Here is an 18,901-nt window from a genome sequence, read left to right as displayed (position 1 = left end):
TTGCAATCAAGCAAAGATGTCTAAGAAGGAACTAATATCGGCTGTGCCATGCAGCCTTGGCGAAGATCCTGAAATCTTAATGGAATTGAGCAATTTTTTGCACAGCACCGTAAATTCCTAATGTCCACCTTATCACATTATTCAAGGCACATTCAATGGCGAAAGAAGTGGGAGCTGCTAGTTAGAATAAAACCGGAACAAGAAGGCAGCTCAGGAATGACCGTCTGACACCATGACTCACTGTCGAGCTCGCTCTCCGACACCTGCACCTTCCCCAGAGGCAGAGGCCTTCACTGCCTGGCTGCCTGCTCCCCTCTCCCCAGATGAAAGCTTTCTAGGGGGCTGGCAGCACGGGCCTTGGGTCCACCTGTCCTGTCCTGCAGCGTCCTCCGTGTCACCATGGTGTGTCCTGCCAGGGGGCCTCCGCCCACTGGAGCGTCCCCCTCTCCTCTCCACGCCACCCTACACGGTGCCCTCCGCTCACTTCTCCTTCAGTGCCAGGCCCCGCTGTGGCGCCCCATCCGATGGCCCCACAGCCTGTTGCCCTTCTTTCCAGACCCTGTCCATCCCATCATCGGCTAACCGTGCAATCTTTTACCGGAAGCTCATCTTTCCTGCTCGACTGTAAGTGCCGTGAGGTCAGACACGGAGTCCAGGCCAGCTGCCCCTCCTGCCTGCCAAGCCCTGCTGACATGCAGCTCGGTTCCTACGCGCTCCAGTCGCGTTTCCATGTGGTCACAATAAGAACCAGCCTCACGGGTGTGCAGAGCGCCCTGTAGTGCCCAGGGCATGGAAGCCCATCACAGACGACGGCTATTGTTACTATTACTGATAATAAAAAAGAGCACAAGAAAAGGCTTTTGCTCCCTCTGTCACCTGGAGACGCATTCACAGCAGCAGCGATGTGCAGGCTCCGGTGGCCCAGCTCCATCTCTCCTGCACTCTTCTTCTGGGCCCAAGCAAAGCCTGGGGTGGGGGCATGGGCCTCCCCGCACACTCTCCAAGTCACATGGCTGGTACCAGGGCCAGGGATACCTGACCTGAGGGTTCCTCCCCAACAGCCCTGGCCTGTGGCGCTGGAGCCTGTGGTGCTGGAGCCCGTGGAGCTAGCCCCACCACCCTCGTTAGTCCCAGCTGTGGCTGTGCACCAGGACCCATGACTGCCACACGTCAGAAAGGGCAGGACACCCTCATCCCGTTCTTCCACCCCTGAGCTCACCTCCTCCAGGAAGCCTCCCCTGACCAGCAGCCCATACCATGATCCTGTCTCCAGACTTGTTGTGCTGACCGGCTTTAGGGTCACCTACCAGGCACATAAGTGCAGGGTGACAAGTGACTTTGGTGCCACAGGGTCCTGTACCTGCTGCTCCACACAGGAATCCCCCCCAAACACTCGTGGCCTAGCCATCCCCTCTCTTGTGCTGCCTAGTCCCTGGTCAGTGGGGGTGTGACAGCCAGGGTGTGGAATAAAGAGACCGGATCAGACTTTAGTCCTTCTTGGCACCGATACCCGTGAGGTTAGCACATCCGGGATGTGTGAGCTGCCTGTCCTGCTCACCGCTGCTCACCGCTGCTCACCGCCACACCCACGGCCCCCAGGCCTGGCCACTGCAGCCTGTGGGCTCTCGAGGACGGGGCTGCATCTGTGTAAAAGGCCCAGCTCAGCCCTGGCTGCCCAAGCCTTTGAGGTTCCCTCGTTCTCCTGGACCTTCGGTTTTTTTCTGCTGTGAAAATCAGGGTGAATTCCCTCAATCCCAACTCCGTCCAAGGACAGAAGACACTGGACTTGGAGTTGCCGAGGGCTGCCTGGTGCCGGGGCTGTGGTCACCCTGAGCCAAGTGCACGGTCAGGAAGACCGTCTGCCTTGGCTCAGGCCACACATGGCACCTGCCACGTCCTCCACGTTTTGAGGCTGAGGATACCACAGCAGGGCTGGGCTGAGCTCCCAGCTTTCACGGCACCACGTGTGTGGGTGCACAGTGTCTGGCTGTCCTGGGGCGCCTTCTCCTCCCCGCCAACCCAGACCAGAGACCAGGGACCCCGCTGACACCTACTCGCTTCCCTTCCTTGAAACAGCGGGTGGGTCAAGGCAGCCCCGTTGGGACAGAGGCAGCCTGATGGCAGCGTCCCACTCACTGCTCTAAGCCCCATCAAACCCCCGTGTGGTGGTGAGCCCTGCAGCATCTAAGGGTCTCGGTAAGCAGGCGACGCCATTCAAGGACCCACTACAGAGCGGGCTCTGTGACACTTTGTTTTCCAGCCACGTCTATGTCACCCGATGAAACATAAAAATGGTTACTGGGCAAGAAGCCTCAAGTGGTTTTTATGACGCTATAATATCCTCCATTAAAAAAATGATGACAGAAAGAGAGGAAAAGAGAGGGAAAAAAGAAGGGAGGAAGGGAGAGAGGGAGGAGGAGTGAGGAGAGGAAGGCTTTTCTTCTGCTGGACTGTACCCTGCATCTCCGGATGGTGTGGGAGTGGAACCCAGCTCACGCTGAGGGGGACGCCCCGACCCTTAGGACGAGCCTGAGCCTGCGGGGTGATTGTGGACGCACTTCGGCCCCCCCCCCGCTCAGGATTCTAGCCCTTTCTGTGATCTGGCTCACCTGAAGGGTGCCCCTGAGGGCTGGGGGCATGGTCTTAGGTGAGGCCGCCTTTCCAGAAAAGACTGAGGTGGATGGTGGGGGAAGGCACTCAGTTTGCAAAAGAGCTGATTGTTCCCCAGACGATTTCAAGTCTTGAGGGGAGAGGGGATAAGGGACATTTATAACAATGACAACACCACCACTTCTCAAACATGTGTCCCTCTGTGTCCAGCTGCAGGGGAGGGGGCTAGAAGGGAGGAGAAGCCTTGGCCAGCTTGTGCTTTGGGGGGCAGGGCTGGCTCCAGCCCATCTCAGCCTCACTGTGAGAGAAGGGGAATCACAAAAGCTTTCTTTGGGACCTCAGGACGCCAGCTTACAGCATACTTGGCACTGACGGCGTCGAGTTGGGTGATGGGTGACATTCTACCAGCACTCGGTTTCATTTATAACAATTCTCACAACTGCCCCATGCAATCAACACTATTATTGCCCCCATTTTACTGACGAGGAAACTGAGGCTCAGAGAAATCAGAAAGATGCCCAGAGTGACACAGCTAATAGGTGCTTCCATGGGTGCCTCCAACCCCACTATTTTATGGGGTTAAAACAAACACCGTCCCAAACAGAGGGCCAATGGGTGCAACAGAGGGCCTCGCAGGGCAGCCTTCACAAAACATGCAGAGGACAGGGGCAGGAGTCCCAGAACCCTGCAGGATGCCTCCACTTGACCCAGGAGTACCCCACTTTGTCACTTCAGGGAGGTGATAGGCTCTGAGGATGCTTCTTGGGGAGCCAGAGGCTATGGGCTCAGAGAGGGACCACCACATTCCCCAGACAGGTCCGGAGTCAATGGAGAGAAATATACTGGATTCCCATCAGCAGTGGTGTTGGGACCCAGCCAGACCCACTGTGGGTGACAGAGTCCACTCGGAGACCTGAGGCCTTGCTCAGTGGGCAGGCAGGGAGGCCCCTGAGGGAAGGCGGGGCTCCCCAGGACAGGCTGGGGCCGAGGCCTGTGGCTGGTACAGAGGCTGAAAGTGGGCTGTTCACCATGATGTACCCAGAGCGTGAGCAGAGGTGGCTTCTTGGGGGCTCTGCCTGAGAAGCTCCAGAGCCTGGGTCAGAATGGGGAGGCCGTTAGCCCCACTTCTCCTCAGTGGCTGATGTTTTAGCCCCTTTCTCCTGGCATGAGAAACATTCTCCTTGCAGGGGTCCCCTCTGGGGTCCCCCAAGCAGTCCTGCTTTTTCTGCCTCAGGAAAGTCTGCTATCAGGATAGGGTGGGCAGGAAGTTAACTGTGCTGAGGGCGGGATGCTAGCTGGGGGCCCGAAACTCAACACAGGGAGGTAGGGCTTCAGCTCGACCCCCCAGGCCTCACCAGGTGGGGCAGGTGGAGCAGTGTGGTTCTCACAGGTACTTGAAAGAGGAGCCCGGAGCTCCACCTGAGCAAGGTCGGGGGTCTTCCTCCTTTCCTAGAAGACAGTGAGGCCTACGATGGAGGCCTCCCTGCATTCCCAGATGTGGGGGCTCTCTGGGGGCTGGGGGAGCCTGGAGAGCCCCCTTTTGAGCCGGCACCCCATCACCACCAGCCCTGCACTCCTCTGGGTCGCTCCATGCCACCCAATTGCTGTGGTGCACGGTGCAGCCTGTACCCCTGCACTCACTGCTGGGGAAGCAGGAAACAGCCTGGAGGCAGAGGACCGGCAGGTGTGTGAGCTGGGAGGGACCAGGGGCTCAAAGCCATCTGTCTCTAGCCCCTCCCCATAAGGACAGGTGACGATGGTGCCGGGGAGACATGCAGGGCAGCGATGGGCGCCGCCCCTGACTGGGTGACTGTGAGACTCTGGGGGGCCTGGTCTTCTCCCAGGGGAAACAGGGCCAAGGTGAGGGTGCCCAGGACTCAGAGCCTATGGTGCTGGCTGTGTGGTCACAGCGTCTGATGCTCAGGGTCGTCAGGGCTGAGCTGGAAGCCAGTTCCTCCGTAACCCAAATGTCCTAGAGCTCAGAACCCAAACCTCTGCCATTCAGCAGCGAGCCAGGAGCCCCCAGACCCCAGGGGCTCTGTGATGGCACAGCAGCATTCACGGGCCTGCAGGCCTCAGTCTGTGCTGAGGGGGGGGGGGGGCCCGGGAAGGCGCCTCCCGCTGCCTCCGCCCCAGTGAGCTGGTCTCGGCATCCAAACCGCCCCTGACTGGGGGCGGCAGCCACACGGGGACACACCCCTGCTTCACTCCAGCACAGAAATCATTCATTAAGCGTTTTAGAGGACAAGGGCAGAAAGGAGAACACTCAGAAGCAGAAACAGTTTCCAAATGAGCCACAGAGCCTGCTGGGAAGGCTGGCCTGAAGGGGCCTGTTCTTGGGGGAGGGGGAAGGGGAGAAGCACACAATAGGATGGAATGTGGAGACCCAAGAAAGGGATGCAGGAGGAGGCAGGGAGGCCCCGAGCCAAAGCACTAGAAAATCCCACACAGGAAGACTGCAGGGGGCAGGGACGGAGTTTCCTGGCACCTGCTGTCTGGCTCAGCCTTAGAGCAGCCCAGCCGGCAGGAGGGGCTACAGCTCCCGTGTCCCCCAGCAGGACTCAGGGACCAGAAGGAGTGGGGAGGCCTGATCCCAGCCCAGCTCCACCGCTGACCAGCTGGGTGACCCTGGGTCGGAAATTGCCCTCTCTGGGCCTCAGCATCTATCGAGGCAACGCAGCAGGGGCGCACGATGGAGCCTAAGGGCCCTGCTGGCTGTCACACATGCTAATGACTTGCTGTGGAGAGGAGGCATGTGTGCCAGCCAGCATCAGGGCTTCTCAAGGTGACAGGGCAAATCTGCCAATGGCCCTGCCCCAGCTGGAAAAGGGGCCTGAGCCCGTTTGGTCTTAGAGCGGCCTGGGGGGTCTGGAGATGCGGCCCTGGGCAGGTGACCTCACGTGGTGCCCAGTCACGGCAATGACCGTCTGCAGCTATGGACTAAAGGGGCCTCCGTCCGTCCACTCCAGCAGAGCCTCTGGTCCCTCGCTTATCCCTGCCCACGTCCTAATAAAATATGTATTAACAGTGAAGAGAGAAGGAGCACACTCTCCCCGGAAAGCAAGGTCACTTGGACACTCTAAGTGCCACTTCAGCTCCTGCCTCCCTCCTCCCCGACCTCTGCTGCTAGCAGGTGTGGCCGACCTCCATGCCCCGGGTCTGCCATGCCCATCCAGACTGGGGGCACCAGACTTTGGCAGCACAACCCCGGCCCCTCCTTCTCTGGCTGAGGCTCAGTGCTAGGGACACAGGTCCGTCCCTCGGTGAGCTGACAGTCTGACTGGAGAGGAAACCCAGGCCTGTGTTCCCTGCTGTGCTAAGTGGTATCAGTTTGAGGCTCTCAGGCAGGAGGCTGACTGGCAGGCGACGGCCACCACTGAGCTGGGACAGCCGCGGATGCAGGTGGGGCCGCTCCTTGAAGAAACCCTCCTTTATCCAGAAGCCCGCCCTTCCTTCCTCATTCTTCCTCCAAGCCCCGTTCCTTTCTGGAAGGTTCTCCGTGTCCCAGCCAGGGCAATGGCCACTGTCCCTGCACACCCTGGGCAACGGCCACTGTCCTTTCTCCCAGCTGCTTGTCCTGTTCAGGGGACCAGGCTGGCTTCTTTGGAGCTCAGCTGGCACCAAGCTACCTCCTTTCTCAGCTCTTACCGCTGTCACTGTCTTGACACCTTCACTCCCACCCAATCCATTCTCTCGGTAATTAGTGTCAGAGACAAACTTGGGCTAATTTCCATCTGGGGCAGTGTCTCATGGCTCCTTTCCTATTTAATATCAGAGAAATGAAATCCGGCCACATCGTCATTATCCTGGTGGTGTAATTAGCACCAGAGCAAACTGCCCTGAGTGCTGGCTAGCACGTGTGCTCTCGGCTCTGCGTGGGACGTGACCACGCTAATTGCTTTGGCCTTCCTCAACCTCCTACTGGCCAGACCGAGTGGGGAGAGGAGCCCCCCACACCTGTGTGTATTCCCCCTTGTCACCTGGTCACAGAAATAAGAGTGACACTCGAGGATGCAGCAGAGGGGGTGAAGTGACCACTTTCCTGGGGGTGGGGGGGGGCAAATCAGCTCTGAAGAAACCGGATCCTGTGATTCTGGACTTTGGGGAGACTCAGGCTGGAAGGTAACAAACCCAGATACACAGGAATCACTCCAGCATACAGTGGCCAGGATTGAAGCGCCAGGGACGGGGCCCCGGGACAGAGAAATGGGACCCGTCCTACTTCTCGCTGCGTCTCAGAAACAGGGCAGGAGCAGCCAAATCTAAGAGGGACCTGGCTCGAGGTGCCCAAACGATGGGTATCCAGTTTGGAGAGTAATAAGCTCAGACCCCATGGCTGACCGATGATGTCTGATTCCAGGAAAGTAAATTTAGTGAAATTAAAAAGCCACAAGAGTGTGATGGAATGAGAGGAGGCAGGCGGAGGCGTGGGTGCGGGAGAGCAGGCCTGGAGGGGAGGGAGCATCCTTGAAAAGCAGACAGCTGGGGCTGCTGGAGGGGACAGCTGGCAGGAACCTGGCTTCTGGGGCGCTGCTCCAACAGGAGGGCAGTGCCTGGCCGGGTAGAGAGGGGGCAACATGCCGCTGACGTGTTCTGATGGGGGCATGAAAACCAAAAAGGAAAAAAGCCCACAGGGACCTGGGGTTGGGAGGCCCAGGGAAGAGTCCACGAGGGCCCCAGGCTGTTTGGGGTGTGCAGCCAGAGTCTGAACCTGGGGACACGGGACGGGCTCTAACCCCACCAGATCTCTGCTCTCAAAGTGGAGCCCCACAGCCCCTCCTGCAGCCAGGTAAAAGAGAACTGCTTTGGGTGCGGCGTTCTTATTAACCAGACAGGGGAAGTTTCATCCCATGATCACCTGAAGGTCCCTTTCACAAGGACGCAGGACCGAGCAATTAGAAAACCAGGTGCTACCACGCCGACCTCCAAAGGAGGCAGACCCCAGGAAACTGACAACAGGACAAGGTGTCAGGGAAGCAGTATCTTTGCAAATCAGCACATCGGCCTGTCTCAGGCATCATCCGCTAATGAACTTGCTGAACCATAGACAATTATCTCTGGGAACTGACGGAGAACAGAAAGGGCTTCGTGGCGGGGGCTGGGCAGAGCCCTGACATCCACACCCAGACTGTGGGCCCCACAGACACCTGTGAGGCCCCTTCCCTGGGACCAGAGGCCTCTCTGCGCTCCATGGTGTGTGTGGCTGACTGCTCTCTGAACACGTGCCAGGGCGGTGGGAGGTGGGGGGGGGAAGGGGGGGGGAGGGCTTACTTTCCCATCTGCCAGGCTCCTCCCAACCACACCCCCAGGTCTCAGAAGCCCCCAAACCACTGGAGCCCAGGGGTTGGTGAACTTGAAGAACAGTGGATGCAGATGGGGGACCCACAGCAGGAAAGGCCAGAGGCAGTAGGAAGAACGTGGGGTGATGGTGCCAGTTGCAAGTCAGAGGACGAGCTTTGAGGAGGAGCCACACCCAGCCTGACTAGGTGCCTTCCTTGGCCCTTCCCACTCGGAGCAGCACCTTCTACCAGGCAAGATGACCACCAGTGACCAGTGACCACCATCGGCAAGAGGTTAAGCGACCTGGGCGCTGTCCCAGGCCTGACTCAGCGAGGCTGTGCACCCACCATAGACAGAGACCTGGGAGCCAGGTCTCCCTAGGCCGCGGTGACAACCACGCAGCTGCTCCACCCGCTACACCGCAGACATGACCAGTCGACTACAGAGCTCCTTCCGGTTGAGCCAGGGGCTCCCCCTTTCGCAACAACCATCCAATCAATGCCACTACACCTGGCATGCCTCCAGAAGCTGATTTTCCACACGTGCCAACCACTAACTCCCCAGGACATGACTGCAGCTTTCAGCTGACAGGCATTTCGCAGTCAGGGTCACGATGCTCGGCCTCTTTTCTGCCCTCACCCAGAGGAAACTGAGGCACTCTGGAAACACCCGGTGGGGCTTTGTTCTCAGTGGTGGGCGAGGACCCCCCCACACCAGGCTTCCTCCCCTTCCTGGCACCTGACAATGTGCCAGCCAGCCGCACAGCTGGCCTCAGCGCCACACGCCCACCGACGACCCTAGGAAAGCCGGCCAGGGCACCTCAGCCCGGGCCGCCGCGCGCGGGAGCCCCACCGCATTCGTCTCCCTCCGCAGACCCTTCCCCAGCACCAGAGACAAGGCGAATCCAGTCCCAGCCACCTACCTGAAGGAGCCAGTAGCACCTCCTGTGGAAGGTGGGGATGATGGAGGAATGGACATAGCAGCCGTACAAGCACTAGGGAGAAAGGAAAAACGAGAATTCAGTTGGAAAGAGGGAAGGAAGGGAGGAAGACGGCGCAACAGACCAGGAGCAAGCAAGGGCCACGGACACCACCAGCGCCCGGGGAAGACCTAGGGGCAGGCGCCTTGGCGTCTGGCTCCAGGACCAACAACAAGCTCCGGGATGGTCTCTAAGAAGCACAGCTGGGAAACGGGGATGGGCAGTGGGGGTGCTTACCCTTTTGGGGGCCGTGGAGCCATGTGAGAACCCAGAAAAGCCAGGGACCGGTGGAGTGCACATTTTGGCCTATAATTTTAGGGGCTTGGTGTTGCCCTCTGTGACGTTCATTCACAGAGCCTGGGTTAAGACTCCCTTGGTGTGCGGGGAGGACCTGAAGGTTACGAAATTGATTCAAATACACGCACACCCTAGGCCTTTCCCAGCCCAGCAGCGTCATGATGGCCGGGCATCCCTGGATGGTGGGGGACGGAGCTGAGGGGGGGGGGGCACCGTTTCTAGGACTGACCTCCAGAGCCCAAGAGGTGCCTGCACACACCCCCACTTTCTGGCTTTTATTTACAGTTTACTTATTTATTTGTCCTAAGTATAAACTTGCATCTTTTGCAGGTGGATTTAGTTTTGGAAAATAGCCAGAGCCAGGTTGGATACAAGGAATAGATGGGTGGGAATTCAAGTTCAGGAACAGCTGCGGAGGGACAGAGACCTCAGGTGGGTGGGGCAGGACAGTCAGGGCAGCCGCTGTGCTTCGTGGGGTGTGGCCTGTGCACACAGCCCTGCACATTATGGGCGCGGACTTGCAGGCAGAGGTGGGGAGAGAGGGCTAAGGACACGTTAATCAGGGCCCTCTCACCATCCCACTTGGAGCGGCTGAGTGGGAGGGGATTTGGCCTTTTCCTTTTAGCTTCCAATTTTAAATCGGAATGCCCTCTTTTCCAGCTCCTTCCCAAAGCACACATTCCAGAAGGGGTGGGGCAGAAAGGGAAGGCAGGACCAGCAGAGCCTTGGGGAAGGGTGGCCCAGGTCTTCTGCTCACCTCCTTGTTCATCATTTTAATCTCACCGTCATCACCCCCCCCAACACCAAGTACTCAGAGAAATGGCCAGCAGCTCTGCATTTAAAGCTTTCATCAGATACTCTGCACACCCCCAAAAAGACCAAATGTGAATTGTTTCGACTAGAAGTCCATTTGAGCCCTGGCTGTCTGATTAGCAGAGTTGAAAGAAATCATTTTGGACTGTGGGATTCTGGCTGCAAGAAAATCAGATTTCCAATGTGTTAGAACTTTTACAGATTGCTGTCAGCTGGGACCTAAACCCCGTACAAACCAAACAAACAAAGCGGAAATTAATTTAAACGATTCCCTTGCAATTCTTGCCCACGGAATGTATTTATTATTAAGAAAGCAATATTCTTTCCTGACTTTTCAACACACTTTTCTTTTGCTTTTTTAATTTTTGATAACTCACTCTTTCCTGCCAGAGTCGATTCACACTTGGCTATTTTCTGTAAGCGTTTGGTTGCAACGAATGAGCAACCCACCTGCAACTTTAATCAGCTCTTTTCCTTTGGAATTTGCATGCTCTCCGGGGCAGTGTCATGACTTTTACTCACAGAATGAGCCAAATGGAGGGAGACATAAATTGTTGTGAGAAGTCTCTCCCGTCCCTTTGAAATAAAAGGCTTCACACCTGTTCTTTCCCCCTGTTCATTCCTCTTGAGACACTGAAACGAGTTCCCATCTTCACCTGTCTCTCTTCCCACTGCTGTTTGTTGAGCTTGAGAAGAAAACGGTTGATTTGCAACACTTTCCCCCTCACTTCACAACCTTGCATCAGGGTTGGGCTGCAGTGTCCTTGAACCTCATTTTAAGGAATCACAGAGAATTTACGAGAATTTACCAAACACCTGTGCGTCCCTCCATGAGCATGTACAAGAAGAAGAAAGCACGCCTGCTCTGCCGAGCCACCCCTGCCCCCCTCTCCCTAGCACCCTCCCCTGCCCAGAACTATCCAAGAAGCAGAATGATGTTAGAAAGAAAAACCGCCGTTTCTACATCAGGGCTCATGCATTTTAATCAGAGGAACCCGCAGGGCCTCACTCAGAACCTCGTTCCGCTATTTTTAGATCTTACTCTAACCACCTGGTGATCCCATGTCTCTGGTCTATGCAGAAGAAAAGCACAATATTAGGAGGGCGGGAGAGGCGGCAGACCCCTGACGGGAGCAATCCACGTCAGAGACAGCAAGGGAGGAAGGGAAAGCGCCCCCAGAGCACCCCAAGGATTCGAGAAACCTAAGGGCGTCGGGCCCCTCCCGTGTGCCCTCACTCAGCACAATGGGGGCTCATTTGCCCTTCTGTTCCCTGGACTGGGAGCCTTAGACCTTCTGAAAGATGGCCAACGCTCTCCCATGGTGGCACCCCCAGGACATGGGTCCCGCCTGGTAGAGGAAAGGACCCCGAGGCAGGAAGTGTATAATTTTTGCTTGAGACACTCTGAAGTCTCAGGACTTGGTAAGACACGCCGCACACGCCCCAAAACCATCCTGAATAATGGCTCTACATTTAGTGCTGAAAGGGTTGTCGCTGATTTAGCGTCCTTGTGGGGATGTGCCCTTGGTGAGCTGCAGTCAGCATGCAAGGGCTTCCGGAGAGATGGACCCTGCTTGGGGAGGGAGACCTGCTGTCCCCAGCCGGAGGGTCCTTGTCCTTCCAAGCTGTAAAATGGGCACCGGCCCCGTCCTGTCCCCTGGGTGGCTGTGAGGGTTGAGAGCTGCTGCCCAGGACAGTCCAGAGCAGGTGAAATGGGGTCAAGGAGTCTGGGGACTTTGGGATGAGCAGGGTTGGCCAAGGGGGGAAGGAATGCTTCCAGGGGCAGGAAAAGCAGGTGGGGAACGGGAGGTGAGAAGGAACACACTGAGCTTGAGGGACCAACTACAGACAGATGGAGGGACAGACGATGGGATGGACTACAGGGTAAAGTGCAGGGTGGGGGTGGTGAGGGGCCAGGTAGGAGAAACAAAGCTGGCATGGGGGCCATCGCAGGGAGTTTGGCTGCAGCCTGGGGCAGTGGGGACTGAAAGAACGTCATGATCAGATGAGCCTTTCAGAAGCTCACTGTGGCAACAGTGTGGCCAGGGAACAGAGCCGAGGGATGCTGGGGCACCGGGCGGCATGCTGAGGCTGGGCGATGATGGCTCAGGGAAATGGCCACGTTTGCCAGCTGTAAGGATGACCCCGGCTTTCTGACCAGGTGGACAGGTGCATGGTGGTCCCACTCCCTGGGACAGGGAATGCTGGGGGTGCAGCAGGCTGGTGGGAGGGGCTGATTTCAGATTTCTGCTTGGTGACTTTGAGGAGCTCGTAAGGCATCCCCATGGAGACACAGAATGAAGTACGTTGCAGAGATGTGGGGCTCCGTCAGGGCTGGAAACAGCTGGGCATCACTGGCACAGGGTTGGCATTGGAAGCCGATGGAGAGGCTGGGGAGTGGGTATCAGTGCAGAGCGAAGCCTTTCAGGTAGACGGAGCGGGTGGTGGCTGGAGTTGCCAATGCTGAGAGGGCATGGCCGGCCTGCCCGCCGAGTGCCCTCTGCCCCAGGCCCTCTCCCCTTTCATTCACCACTCAACCCGAAACCTCCCTGGATCTCAGGCTCCCTCGCCAGGTCCCTTTGTCACCATCAGCCTCACTTTGCAGCCTTTCTGCCAGTTTCCAGCCCATATGACAATGTCCCCACCAAGCCAACTGGGAGTTAATCGCAAACTATTTCACTAGGCAGCGTGTCAAATCCATTCCCTTTACCCACTAATCAAAAAAGCAATCAAGTTTGTCTATAGCAATCTGTGTTGTACAAACTCCTGGTGGTTTTTTTATCAGGCTCTGGGGGTTCCCTAGGGGCTCCCTGGGTTGAGCTTTTCACTTGGGGTTTATGATGTGGTTGGAGGGAGAGTCACATCCTGGGGCTGCTAGAACAGCTGTGCGTGTGTGTGTGTGTGTGCGCGCGTGTGTGTGTGTGAGTGTGAGGTGTGATGCACACGCGTGTGGAGGTGCGTACAGGAAAGCGTGCCATGAGCCCCCTGTTCATGTGTGTACACAAAGAAAGAAACAGAGAAAGCAGCCAGCTACTTATAGCAGACTCAGGAGAGCGTCACCCTGCAGACGAAAGCAGTGTTCAAATTCGTCACATTTAGGGAATTAAGGCCCAGCAGCTTCCCTTTCTCATGACACTTGCGCAAGGAAGAAATTTTTCTTAAATACTCAAAATTGCTTTTATGACACTATAGGGCTTTTTCTTCCTTCTTAAATAAAAAGGAACGATAGAATTACAGGGGAAACCAATAGCAAACAAGAGCTCCCTTCAGTTCAAAATAAACATTTCCCACGAAGAAAAGGACATTGCCGAAGAGCGTCAGCCACAAATCTCCTCAAATGTATTTCTCTCCAACGGACACAGCTGCCAGGGGGGTGCTCCCTATGCCAGAGGGTCCAGCACGGCTTAGCAGCCGATGGCCAAAGACAGGAATGCCTTGGTGTGGCGAACGAAGCTTTACTGGTCGGGACACTGGGACTCGACAGGTGCTTTCTGCCCAGCTCTCAGTGGCTTCACGTGACATGGCTGGTTCTCCATCTCTCCGTCTCTCTCTCTCTCCCTCCTTTCCCCTCCCCCAACCTCCCCGCGCCCCGACTCTCAGGTACAAGCTCAGCCCTCCTTCCGTCCTCGCCACTGTTGGCTTTGGCTCCGGAAAACAGTTGACTCACTGTCCCCAGGCAGACCTTGTGCTTCCCACTTCCACACGTTTCCTTGCACAGTCCCACTGCCATGCAAACCCCACCCAGCCTGAGTCCATCTCAGGTCGTCCGTCCTCCAGGAAGCCTCTCTTGACCAGCCAGTGGAAGGAGTCCCTTGAAATGACCCATGGGGGTCGTGGGGCAGCCGTGTGGATGTGGCTCTGCCTGGGGTTTATACACACTATCCTGTCATTTTGCTTTCCACTTCTGCAGTCCTGCCTCTCCCATTCACAGGGGTTGGCCGACTTTCTGGAAAAGGCCAGATAGTAGACAGTTTTGGCCTGGGAGTCAGATGGTCTCTGTTGTAACTGCTCATCTCTGCCGTTTTAGAGCAAAAGCCTCCTAAGGGGACAGGCAGTGAGTGGGCGTGGCTGTGTCCCAACAAAACACTCATGGACCTTGTAATTTTGCATAATTTTCACCTGGCATGGATGTCATCCTTCTTTCAACTTTCTCCCCAATCATTAAAAACATGTAAAAAGCATTCTTGGCTCACAGGCTATACAAAAGTAGGAGGTGAACCGGATCTGGCCCACGGGCCATAGTTTGCCAACCCCTGACCATTAGATCAGAAAGAATGAGAATTACACGGTCCTTTGTAAAATTCCCCACAGCCATTTCCACGTAGCAGGTACACAATAAACCTTGCGCAATTGCCACCTCGTGTAAATATCTGAGCAGGGCCAGGAAGGGGCCAGGAAGGCCGAGCACGTGGAAAAGAAGAGCTTGCACGTGAAACAAACACACGTGACAGTATGGAATAAGTCGCGTCTCCCCGCCGCCATCCGGGCAGCTTTCCGAGGTTGTCTTTCGAATGGCACCTGCTGGCAGATGTCACCATGATGCCCATCACCTTAAATGCCTTGTGTGACATTAGCCAGCTCTCGGGCACAGTGCTCGGCCCGCAGGGCTTCTGGGCACATAGCCGCCACTCAATGAAAACATGGCTTCCCAGGCCTGTGGGCACCTCCATTCTGTTAACTACACAGAAGTCAATGAGGGAAGGTCCAGGCGCTGAAAGCAACCCGCGCAGTCCTGGGAATGTGTGGCTGCTTTGGCCCCTTTACCCCTGAGGAGCAGAACACCCCTGTGGCCTTGGCCTCCCGTGAAATTTCTTTCCTGGGAAGACCTTCTCATTCTGTTTTCTGGGGCTACCTCCCACAGGAAGCAGGGAACCCCCAAAGCTAAGGATTGCTATCGACTTCTGAATCTGGGAAAGCAAGCCCAGCGTCTTACTCCATGGATTTTGGGAACGAATGTCCCCAGCATCACCTGACAGGCCTCTCTAGGGTGGCAACATGCAACCTGGCAGCCATGAGCCACGTGTGACGGCTCCAATTGCAATTCAGATTAAGTGGGATGAGTTCCCCGGTCACACTACCGCATGTGGTCAGTGGCTACCCTGTGGGGTGGCGGGAACATCCCCTCATCACAGCAAGTTCTCCTGGGCGCGGAGACTGGAGAATATGAGTGGGGTCCAGTTCAGACATGTTTGGCTGAGACCCTTGGAGCCTGAGACCCCAGGGGCTGAGATTTGGGGAAGCCAGGGTTGGGGGGAGATGGCTTGTGGAGGTTGGGATTTCTGGGAGGTGGCTCCACTTTGAAGAGTTGGAATGTTCGAAGGTTGGCGCCTGTCACTCTACCTGGGCCAGCGTGAATCAGTCTGCGAGCGTCTCCCCAGGCCCCTGCCTGTGATGGGAAAGCTCGCTCCCCAGCGCCCTTCTTCGCCCCAGAAAGCCTCCTCTGACACAAGGATAATACCTGCGGGGTCCTCACACTAGGTGTTGACAGCAAATCTCCATCTATAACCCCCTTTATGAGGGTCCCACTGCTACCTCCTCTGCAAAGTCTTGTACCAGCCCTGGCTGGAGGCTGAGAGCTGGGGGAGGCTTGTGGTGGTGGCCCCCACGGTCCCCCCGGGGCCTGGCCCGGGGCCTCCTCTGGCCTCACCTCTCTCCCACTGGGAAGGGGACTGTCTGCACCAAGGCAGTCAGTGTGAAAATAGATTTTGAGGTGCCTGGTTTATCTCAAACACTTGAATCTGATGTGCACGTGACAAAGATGAATAGTTTTTAAAAATGTGTCCTGGTATGAAAGTGACAGCAGAAAACGAGATAATAGAAGGGAAGGAAAAATCTACCAAGAAGATAACAGTTTAATCCTGCTCTGAAGTGATGAAGGGGCAGCGTCCATTTATTCAGCGTATTCCCGGCAGGGGCAGGTGAGAGGCAGTGCGGGGCCGGCCGCCAGCCCTCCACACAGGAGCAGCCCCGGCTGGGCTGAGTTGGCTCCGCTGCAGCAGGAAGCTGTGGACGGCGATTTCACGCACACGTTTGTCCAGCCGCCTGCTCTGTGCGGGCCGGAGGCTCTGTCCTCCAGTGGGAGAGAGAGACGGACAAACAAACAAAACTAGATCAAAACGGCAAGGAGCCCGGGAAGGGGTGTGGTGGAGCCCTGAGGACAGAAGAGTCCCCTTTTTCATGTTGAAGGTCAGCAAAGTCACCTAACAGGAAGTGACATCTGTGATGAGTCCAAAAGTGGAAGGAGTTGGCCAGGTGGCCAACAGGTGGGAAAGACCAGGCTGGTGGACAGGAAGGTATCTTGAGTGGAGGGAATGGCCTGGGCAGCCTGTCAGCCCTTCCCAGCTTCCCCGTCTGAATCCTCCCCTGCCAAGGACAACACTGAGCCCATGACTCTGCAGGGTGTTCTGCCGAACCCCAGGGGACCTGTGCTGAGCAGCTGGCAGGTGGCCTCGAACTTGCAGTAAAGGTTCTGTGATGCGTATGGCTCTGCCCTTCCCCAGCAGTCGGACTGCACAGCGAGGCTGACGTCCTGGAAGGACTATGGGGTCACGTGTGGGCTCTGCCCTAGAACTTCCGATCTGACCCCACAGCGGCCCCACCCCCAGTCGTCATGGCTGGTGTCTGCCCTGAGCTCTCCTCCACCCCAGTGGGGCTGACTTTATGTGGCAAGAGCCCATCATTCCAGTGTGACCCAACAGGCAAGAAAGTCTCTTCCAGATCTGAGATGACAGGACCTCTTTCCTACCTGGGTTGTGAGCCCTGGGATTCTGGGTGGGGCACGGAGGCACCTGAGTGGGCAGAGCTCCCAGGATGGGGTTAAAAAACGTTCCTTTGGTGCCATAGTTTCCACATCCCCAGGAGAAGCTCTTGAAAGAGCCGGTGGGAGTGAGAACTCTCTAGCACCTTCCAGGTCGCCAAACCAGTGGCCCTGGGAAGAACTCCCGTGGGGATGACGGGGGATGACATGAGTTTCTCCTGCCTCTTGTCTCTGCTCAACATCCGTCCTGCACAGAGGCATCCTCAGGGAAGACCAGGCAGTCTGCCCAAGGTCATGGCTAGCAAGAGGGGAAGGAGGACTCCCTCCCACCCTTGCCTGGCCGAGAGCCCTGGCTCCTCCCTCCCCTACATGCCACCCCCTGGCACCCTCACTCAGGCGTCCACGCCAATGGCTGAGGGTCAGGCCTCCTGCCTCCCTCCATCAGGACAAAGGGACGAAGTCCCGGGCTGCTCCCAGGACTGTCCTCGCTGAAGGATCTGGTTCATATTAATCTAAGATTAGACCAAATGATTCAATTCACATGCTGCCTGCAAAAGCACTGGGCCTCAGAACTTGTTAAATAGTGAATTGCTTTAAAATTAGTTTGAACTAAATGGATTGTAGTCTGATTCGGCCTCCGGGGTTGGGCGACAGGAGAGATCTGGAATATTAGATCATCACTGACCGGGCCCCCGGCCTCCTCTCTCCTAAGACAATCTGCGATGGCATCGCTCAGAGCAGCCGCGGTATCAGGGGACCGTGGCTAGGGCCCCCCAACCTGATGCCTGTGGGTCACAGGGACAGATGCCAGCCCTGGAGAGGCTCAGGCTGCCCCGGGGGACCAGACACTCCCCTGGAAGAGCGGTGGTATGAGCCCCTCCCTGCAGATGTGGGAGCTGGGGCTCACAGAGGTCAAGACCCTGCTCAAGGTCACACGAGTTTGGGCTGGAATCTGAACTGCAGGAGTTCACCCTCGTCTCATGGGCCAGGAGATCTGGTGCACACACTGCAGGACACGGGGCACCAGGTGGCCCAGCCAGGCCACGGAGGTTGTGTCGTCAGAGCTGGAGGAATTGAGAGGCAGAGAGAAACTGATGGGGGCAGCAAACTTCATAAGGTTGGCAACTCTCCATCCCTCCCAGGTGGGCAGGGTGCCAGGGAGAGGGCCAGGAGCATGGGGCAGCACCTGGCAGCCCGGGACATGTATGCACCCACCCTGTGGCCCCGCCAGCGGGCCCCCAGCCCCAGGAGACTATAGAGACCCCCCCACACACACCTATATGGGCAGGATCTCAAGGGGGGCCTACAGGAGAGGGAGACAGGTCTTTGGGCAAGCGGAGGGGGCCGAGGAGACCCTCCGGGGGGGCTCTGCGGGGCGGGAGGGCAGGTGGGCTCTAGCCTGAGGGAAGGAAGGAGGAGGCCCTGGCCCTCCCTCCCCACTCCAGGTCTGGGTGAGGAGTGGGGCGAAACCCTGAGAAACGCTGTGCAGTGGACCAGGGAGAGAGACTCTCAGTCCTCACCCTGGAGGCTCCCCCCACATCTCCACAGAAAGTTCTAGACCATCTTTACAGTACAGGCTGAAAAAGGATCTAGAGAAGATATGAAGGGCGGAGGTAAGGGGACGGCGTGGGCTCTGAGACGTCCCCTCACCCCAGGCCCTTTCCAGGGACCAGGGAGGTGACAGCTCTGCCCCAGGGCCACCGCAGAGCAGGAAGCCTCCTGTGCCCAGTGCCTGTGCCGCTGCCTCCGCTCACCTAGCCCTTCCCCCGGGGAGAGGCAAGCCTGTGAGAGAAGCTCCTCTAAATAACGCGGCTGCAGTGTAAGCAGGACGTGAGTGAGCAGGGCAATCAAACTCAGATGAATTTTCAGATACAAAGGCATGAAAACCATGGCTGAAGATGTAGATAAACTGTCTGGAGCCTCAGCTTTATTGTTTGGGGGACCCAGGATTACCAGCTCAGTGAGCATAAAACGGAACGGAGGCTGAAAATTGATAATAAGGTAAATTGAGATTTAGCGAGGGAGCTGACTGGAGCCCTGAGTCTCCAACCCCCGAGACCAGGGCAGGAGCCCTGGGGGAGGGGGTCCAGTCCAGGTGCCTGGGCGCCCCCACCCGCCTGCTTTCCTGCCCTTGGGCCCCTCAGCCAGGAGTATGTGGGCTCCTC

At 57.1% G+C, this 18,901-nt stretch overlaps 1 protein-coding gene across 18 annotated transcripts in view; it reads right to left on the bottom strand.

The window, feature by feature from the left end:
- CAMTA1 (calmodulin binding transcription activator 1) overlaps positions 1-18,901 on the bottom strand; it is an 814,545-nt gene that overhangs the window by 223,144 nt on the left and 572,500 nt on the right. For all 18 annotated transcript variants that reach the window (XM_074334131.2, XM_074334115.2, XM_074334121.2 and 15 more), the window contains one exon: positions 8,813-8,884. In XM_074334131.2, the coding sequence (XP_074190232.1) occupies positions 8,813-8,884 (72 nt within the window). The remainder of the gene's footprint in view (positions 1-8,812; positions 8,885-18,901) is intronic.

This window comes from Rhinolophus sinicus, chromosome 14 (assembly GCF_057876585.1).
Source record: "Rhinolophus sinicus isolate RSI-liver-muscle chromosome 14, RSI-T2T, whole genome shotgun sequence".
Taxonomy (NCBI): domain Eukaryota; kingdom Metazoa; phylum Chordata; class Mammalia; order Chiroptera; family Rhinolophidae; genus Rhinolophus; species Rhinolophus sinicus.
This window is presented reverse-complemented; position numbering and strand designations above follow the sequence as displayed.